The 8,357-nt window shown below is 31.3% G+C and overlaps 1 protein-coding gene across 1 annotated transcript; it reads left to right on the top strand.

Annotated features, from left to right (window-relative positions):
• The first annotated feature begins 959 nt into the window (after positions 1-959).
• LOC128172367 (tyrosine-protein kinase Fer-like) lies at positions 960-6,580 on the top strand. Its single transcript, XM_052838165.1, has 7 exons — positions 960-1,165; positions 1,549-1,725; positions 2,063-2,276; positions 2,748-2,871; positions 4,017-4,166; positions 4,866-4,990; positions 5,843-6,580. Exons 1-7 carry the CDS (start codon positions 1,016-1,018, stop codon positions 6,016-6,018), a joined length of 1,116 nt encoding a protein of 371 aa, XP_052694125.1. The 5' UTR covers positions 960-1,015; the 3' UTR covers positions 6,019-6,580.
• The last annotated feature ends 1,777 nt before the right edge of the window (positions 6,581-8,357 follow it).

The raw sequence follows: 8,357 nt of genomic DNA, 5'->3' as shown, positions 1-8,357 counted from the left end.
CCCTTAATGATTTTATGGGTTGTTTTTTTTTTTTTACAGAAAACTAAAATGGCGGAGGCCGTGGTTCGTTGTGGTGTGTGTGACAGCGTGGCCACGGACTATTGTAAACCTTGCCTGCTGATACTGTGTGAAGGCTGTGCAAAAGGTCATTCCTTTTATAGTGGTCAACATGACATTGTACCATACTGGGAAATTAATGTACCCACATTTCCCACCATTTGTTCTAGGCATAAAAAATACTCGTGTACTACTTACTGCAAAGACTGCAAAATTCCGGTTTGTAAGAAATGTTCGAGTCGTAAAAAGGAACATAAAAAACACAATTTAATATCAATAGAAGTTTTATCAAAGGTGAAAGAAGCAAATGATACTCTAGAAAAAAGGAACTCTATGCGACCAAACATTGAGATGAAGGAATCTTCTGCTGACGAAGAGACCTACGTGAAAACTGCATTTAGTTCATTAGATATTGCTTCTACTGAAAAACAGATAAGTGAAAGTATCAAGATGAGTTATGTTGATAAAGGAGAAATTTTTAAAGTATTTGAGGAAACTGAGACACCTGTATCAGGGAATGAACCAGAACACATCAAAAAGGTAACTATAAGATTATTGTGTCCGCTTATAATCACTTTGGGAAGGTAAAAACAAATATTAATTTCACAAAAATCAATACTCACTTATCTAGATCAGTGAACTAAACATTGCTATAACAATTCTAGAGTGCAACGTTTATTTGTGGGTTTTTTTTGCACAATGTATTAAGGAGTGCAAAATGATAATTCATTTAGGAGAAGTAATCAACGATCATCTACAAGAGTGGTTTTATTTTATTAAGACATAATAAACAGCAATTACAAACATTAATATAGAGACATGATTGGCAGACCAAATTCTATGAAAAGATCTTATTTTGCATATCCTGTTTTATCTAAAATATTTTTGACTGATTTAGACTGGTAGCGCCTACGTAAATGTGGATTTTGAAGTACAGGAGCTGGATTGCTTTCACGGCATGTTACCACGAGAGGAAGCCGAACGTTTGCTGATCGAAAGCGGAGACTTTTTGGTGCGAGAGAGCCATGATCCAGAGACAAATGAACCTTGTTGTGTTTTGTCAGCGTACTTTCAGGATCATCGTCATTTTATTTTGAAATGCCCTGATGTAAGTTTTGGCCGTAAGCTGTATTAGATTTCGCTTGGTCGTTGTCCAAAATTGCTTATTTACCATTAAAGGACACTTAAATTTTTCACTAAGCATTAGAAATAATTTATGTTTTCTTTAAAAAAAAACCGAAAAGCAATGAAAACAATATATTGTTGTATTGTCTAGTACCCTGGTAATAACGTATAAAGGCTAAATTATAATTATAAATCATACGACATGAAAAAGTATAATATTATAAATCGATAATTAGACACATTTCGCATAGATGAAAATTTCTAACTACTAAAGCTAAAATATCTTTGAACTAAAGAAATGGTAAAATAGGTAAAGCCTCAGCATTTTGAAATAACAACTTTATCTAATTACTTTTTTTTCATTAGGAACAGAAACATGCCTCCAAAGATAGACATGATTCAATATTAGCGAAGGTCAACCAGTTTTATATTAATGGGAAGCCGTGGGAAGATTGTCCTGATAATATTCTAAAACATCCAATTCCTAGAGAACAATGGCTTATTATAAATAATGACGTCGTTTTGGAAATGGAACTGGGAAAGGTAAGTCATTAGTAGTATATTTAGAAACTAGTAATTTATATTATACATTGTTTGCATTGTCATCTCTTGTTTATTTTTAAACAAACAATTTAAGTTGTTTAAAATACATTTATCATAAAAAAAATATGAAATTTTCACATGGGTTTTATACATGCATCCCAACGTTTAGTTTTTGAAGTTGAATAAAGCTTAAATATTTTTAAAATACCGAGTATTTTTTTCCATAGTAGTAACGTTTTGGGGTACGCATGCGTCTATAAACACTGAGAACAAGTTTTTTGCATGTGTTTGCTTTCCTTTGATTTTCGATACTATCGATTATCCTTCTGTCACACAGGGCTACTTTGGAGTGGTTAACAAAGGAATGTATAAGCCTAAGGATATTTCTGTAGCAGTGAAAACATGTAAAGAAACGCTCACACAAAAACAGACGAAGACGCTGTTGAAAGAAGGTAGAAACCTGGTTGATTACGATCATCCTAACATTGTAAAGTTTATCGGAATTGCAGCCATCAGGCCGCCCGTTATGATCGTTATGGAATATGTAGCAGGTAAAAGCATTTGCAAACTACATGTGTGTAAATATAATAAAAGCGAAAGCAGACATTCTGTGGTTTCATATTTATTCAAGGATATCAATTTTTGTGGATAAAGTGAAAATCACAGTTCAAGGATACGTAAATTTGCATTCGTAAGGGACTATATATGATATGGGCCTAAAATGGCCTCCTAAAATGAACATCATCATTTTACTGTTATTCTTTGTTATCTTTGTACAGATGTATATGTGATGTTTTTACATACTGTTCGTTTTGATTCAACTGCCCACAATTTAGAAATATTACATCGTAAAGACAACCGTTTCCCAGCCGCCATTTTTTTCATTTTTAGCATAAAACTGCTTTGTTTTCGAGCAGTTTTTCTTTCAGAAAACATAAAGTGCATGCTTGAACAAACAAAATATTTTAATCAGAGTTGTATCTAGCCAAGGCTAATAAGTCACCAAAAACATTACATTGTAGGAGGTGACTTGCTAAGCCATCTAAAAAAGCATGCAACTACGTTAAGAACAACACAGCTGACACAAATGTGTGCAGATGCAGCAAGTGGGATGACTTACCTGGAGAGCAAAAACTGTGTCCACAGGTAGAATAATTCACTTACTCTTGTCATACATTTATTTTTATATTTTTATAGATACTGCGCCTATATGCTTTAGCTACTCAAAAATTTAACATGTGAAACCTAACAATGTACAATATAATATTACAGGACTACATTTCTAATTAAATTGTAATTGTACAACAAATTGCATCTACAATGTATTTAATTAAATATCCGGAACACCCAGTTTTGAATTATGTACATACCATTTTTATTGAATACTTATTTCACACACATATAACCAACTACTCGATTTTTTAAGGATAATGTTTTTTCCATTATCTCAAAATTGTTGTTTTTTTTTCAATTATTGCTTTGCATACTTGACGTTTAGCAAAATCGACACATTCTCTTTTTCTTGCATTCATTTAACCACAAAATATTTAATAATAGATATAAATGCGAATATTTTTGCTGATTATACCGAATATATCAAGCACAAATTGCCTACATTATGTCTTCATAGTTCTTAGTTTCAATTCAATGTCTAAAATTGAATCATATGCCATGGAAAACAATAAGTACCCAAATCTGTTAAAACAAAGCTTACGGCACGGAACTAAGTGATTGAAGATGGTCTATTAGTGACATCATTTATTTCTTTCCTATCAATGTTACTGGAGTATTTTTAGAAATTCATATGTCACCACTGAAATACAATACTAATGCATTTAAATTTGTTGATACAGAGCAAACAGCACGGCATTAGATAAATAAAGATTGTCAAGTAGTGACATCATTAATCTGCTTTCCTATTTGTGTACTTGAATAAAATAGAATTGTATCATATGCCAGCAATATGAGCTGTATTTTTAGAATTTTATTTTGCTGCAAAACGCTGCTGGTATGATTAGTCTGCATATAAGATTTCTCTTCTAAGAAATATATAGCAAATCAATTTTTGTACAGGACGACAATAATTCAATTCTGCTCCAATTAAGGCTTCTTAACGGCCTTTTCACATAAAAATATGGCTAAAAGATATTTAAAAAAACATGGTATTTTTGTCATTTTAGTAGAAAATACCATTTTCGTAAAAAATAATTCTTAAATGAAAATTGCAGCTCATATTGCTTTGTATTATATGCCATCACTGGAATACACTATGTATCTTAACAGGTTGAAAGAGAGCTGGCAGCGCGGAACTGTATGGTTGGAGATGGTTTAGTGGTGAAAATCTCGGATTTCGGTTTGTCACGAGAAAATGTGGTACACACAATGTCCGACGGCGACAAACATATAACGTGGAAATGGTTGGCGCCAGAAGTTTTGTTACAAGATACAGAAAGAAAATACTAGTGGATTAAGATTGAAAAAAAATCAGATAATCTACATGTTTTCAAATTTGTTACATGTTATTAAAGAGGAACAGGATAATGTTTTAAAAAATAGCATTAGAACTCTCAATATTGAAATATGCACTAAAGGCTATGCAATTCTCATAGCAAGACATTTGTCATTAAAGATATATAATTTTGTCTCAATTTTTACAAGGTTAATTAATTCGTGAGAAGTAAAGACCCTCAAACTTAAATTTTTGAATTCATTCAAATAAACAGGGAATTTCTCTCTGTCGATATCTTTAAACAAATCAAAAAGAAGCTGAAGAAGGCATAATTTTAGATACACATGGAATAAAGTATTTGCTACAACACGGGAATGATATCCTTAGATTATAAGCACCCATCACAGCGATTTTGATAAACAACATTTTTTTCATTTCAATGTAGTTACCTTAAGATACTTTTTTATCAGACTTTTATATTTTAAGTAAATAAAAAATGTAGAAATGCAAATATGTTTCTTGATAAACAAATTATTAAACATGCATTTGTCTGTGTTGTTATACCATTATGTGCTTTTATATATCAATCATGGATTTCTTAGATTCTAATTAAAACCACAGATGAAACATTTACAGATAAATAGCATAGAGTCATATTTCAATGAAAGAGAAGTAGTTTTTTGATTACTACAGATACGTACTCTTCTCTCTCCGATGTTTGGAGTTTCGGGGTCTTGATGTGGGAAATATACTCCAGAGGAAAGGACCCTTTCTCTGATATCTCTATGTCTGAGCTTCCTAGCAAAATAGAAGAAGGTAATGAAGCTGATTGACAATTGAAAGAGTAACAACAACCGTAAAAGAAGTATTTATTTTGCAGTATTGTTTACGTTTTTGTTTCAAATTAATAGTGCAAAAAGTACAGATATTCAGACAATAGCCATGGGAAAATTCTTGCTTGTTTTAGGATGCGTCTTTGGACTCCAATAAACACCGACGCTAACCCACACAAATGCAATGATTACTTAGTATATCACTAAATATATTGACATTTATTTGAAAACCATGCGTTTCACTTTAGTTTGAATTTAAAAAGTTTGTTACGGGAAATGTAGGCATCATTATGATAATTTTTTTTTTTATAATTTATTTCTTTTTCAAAGAAACAGACATGCAGAACATCATACACACACATACACACTTATGAAAAAAAACCCACTGAAATGTATTATTTTGTGTATACTTGCCTGTATGGGAAAAAAATTAAGTATAAACCAAAAAACAAAACAAAACAATATTCATAATAATAAAAATAAATCAGATATCAGCAGCAAAGATACCTTTCCAACTATCCCATAACTTTTCAAAATATTGTTATTTACAAGTTTGTATTGCAGCATATCTTTCAGTATTGTATTTTAGCTTTAAGTTACAAAGGAAACCAAACAAGCATGGAATCTTATTTGAAATAAGACAACACAAAATATATTGTTTCATTAGGATAATTTTATTATTAATTCCAAAAAAAGGATGAACAAAAAATTAATTACGTTATTATACATTTTGTTCTTTAAGAAAGCAAATGCAATAAATGCAGGTTTGAAGCAGTATCATTAAGGATTCAAATATCTTTACTCGTATGCTTAACAATATTACTTGTAATTATAGGTTACAAAATGCCAACCCCCGAGGGAACCCCCGCAGCGTGTCATGACCTGATGATGAAATGCTGGGAATACAACGCAAGCGAACGCTATCACTTTGACAGAATCCAGAAAAGATTCAATTCAATGATCAGTTCATTGCGATATAGTTACGTTGAGTTGCCGAAGAAAGTTTCATAAATGTTTTTTTTTTAGGTATCATATCTTCAAATGACAGCTGCCTGACACTTTTTCATAATTATCTATTAAAACTGTCTATGATTAAGCAGATACATGAACAATTAGTAAAACTAACTTACGAATGTATCAAAATTGTTTTTAACTGATTGCAACCAATACATACTAGGTAATTTTGTTAATTTCTTAATTTCGCTCCATCCTACTTCATTTAATGAGCGAATGTTAAAGACAAATAATTGTAACATTCACTTTTCTTCTCTTCAGTACTTTTTTGTAATCCCTGATGGCCGGAAAAATATTCTTGTATATAGTATTTCAAACATTTGGTTCGGAGAAAATAGACATGTGATTAAATGTTTGAAATACTCGATCACAACTAAAAAAGTATCAAGTCCTTCAGTTGGGTTGATGACGTTATACGAGAATATGGTTTGAGTTTAGTTACTCTATAGCGACATCAAACAATATATTGGAATATAAAAATATCTTATTAGTTACTATATATATATATATATACAGTAGTTGGCCATAAGTATGTTCCCAAAATGGCCTCTGTAACATTTTTTTTCTGTAAGGTACATTTTAAAAGGAAATAAAGCATATTTTTCTTTGATGGCCAGATTTTAAAAATGTGTCCTATGATTCTCCGACTTTTTTCTTCTTTTGCCGAGTTTTTTTTTTAGAGTCATTCCCCTTTGGTAAACATTTATCGTCTGCACAACAACATGGCGACGAACGACAAAAAACGTATGGGAAGACAGAAACAAGTCGTCATACAGATGTCAGATTTGGGATTTATACATAAATAAAACAGGAAGGATCAATGGAATAAACAGCCGAAACTGTTATGTAAAGTTTAAAAATACGGAAGACCGGAATAATGGTAAAATTCAACTCGATCTGAAAGTTGTTGAATATATATATCAACACCAAAATAAACTCAATAAGTGTTACTATCATTCGTCAGGAGTTTGACAATATGTTGATTAGTCACACAAATTCATAGGTATATATAATTACACAAAGCAATATATAGTCAAACTCCTGATGAATGATAATGAAACTAGTTGAGTTTATTTCGGTGTTGTCATTTTTTTCATATACTACTACGTGTGTGGATTTACTAGTATACAATATATTTTGGGAGTATACCATTCTAGCTACTTTGAAATAATAAGAGCATAAACATTACATCTGTTACATTTTATTAGGACATTTTATAACGTACAAATGATGGTAAACAATTAAAATCAAATCAAAGACATACATTCTGTAATTACATAAACATATAATAAACAGTTCATCCTACTTTCCTAAAAAATGTATGAAACTAATTCAAGACACTATCATTATTTTTCAAAGTCAACATACATTTTGCTTAAAACAGTTTATACCATATATTTGCATGGGGATTTTAATAGATACTGGTTCTTATTCATGGTATTTGTTGTTGAAACTACCATTCAAGCCATTTGTATGTAACTATACAACAAAATGTATTCAGAACACAGCTCAGACCAAAATAAGGCGCCTACATAGCACCGTAATAACTTGGAAAATACATTCTTCAGCAACCAACCATTGACAATCAAACATTACTGTAATCCCTATAGTTGACAGTTAGAAAATACATTCACAATCTTGGTGAGCCTATTCTTTGATTGTCGGGGGGGGGGGGGGGTCTTAATGATGGGGATAATGGCTCTCCTGAGATTATTAAAGGCACAACATTGTGGTCCAATATTGAAACGTCTAAAGTACTAAAAAATAATCATCAAGGAGTAACACTGGGATAAACAAAATGTTTAAATAGGCACCTAATTCTTGATTAGCAACGTGGTCTGAATCTTTTATAACTGAAACAAATTTATTTAGAGATAATGAACCCCGACGGTTGAATAGTTCTAATGCGCCAAACAACGACTTCTAAGCTGTACACATCCGAGCATGTATTGTCATGTCTCCGTGTGCGTGAACAATTTTTGAATGGGCCGTCAAAATATCAGGCAGTCTTTGTGAGTAAATTCCCGATCAATCAATCAATCGATCAACCAAACAATCAATATCAAAATCAAATAAAATATTTATCGATCAAAACATTTTAAATATCTTTGAAATAAATGTAAGAAGGATATCAAAATGACTGTACATGTATTATGTTTGAATGGGTTGATTATTTTTTTTCTAAATAGCTAAACAACCATAAAAAAGATGCAATGTAATCAATTTATTAAATGATTTTAATAAACAGCTTTTAATCTGTGTATTGTATAGAGAATTGTCATAAATGAAAGCGTGCAAGTCTCTCGTGTATTTTTGCTGCACAAATATCAGTATAA

Source organism: Crassostrea angulata, chromosome 2, assembly GCF_025612915.1.
Source record: "Crassostrea angulata isolate pt1a10 chromosome 2, ASM2561291v2, whole genome shotgun sequence".
Taxonomy (NCBI): Eukaryota; Metazoa; Mollusca; class Bivalvia; order Ostreida; family Ostreidae; genus Magallana; species Magallana angulata.
Note: the sequence above shows the minus strand (reverse complement) of the source record. Positions and strands in the feature narration are given on the sequence as shown.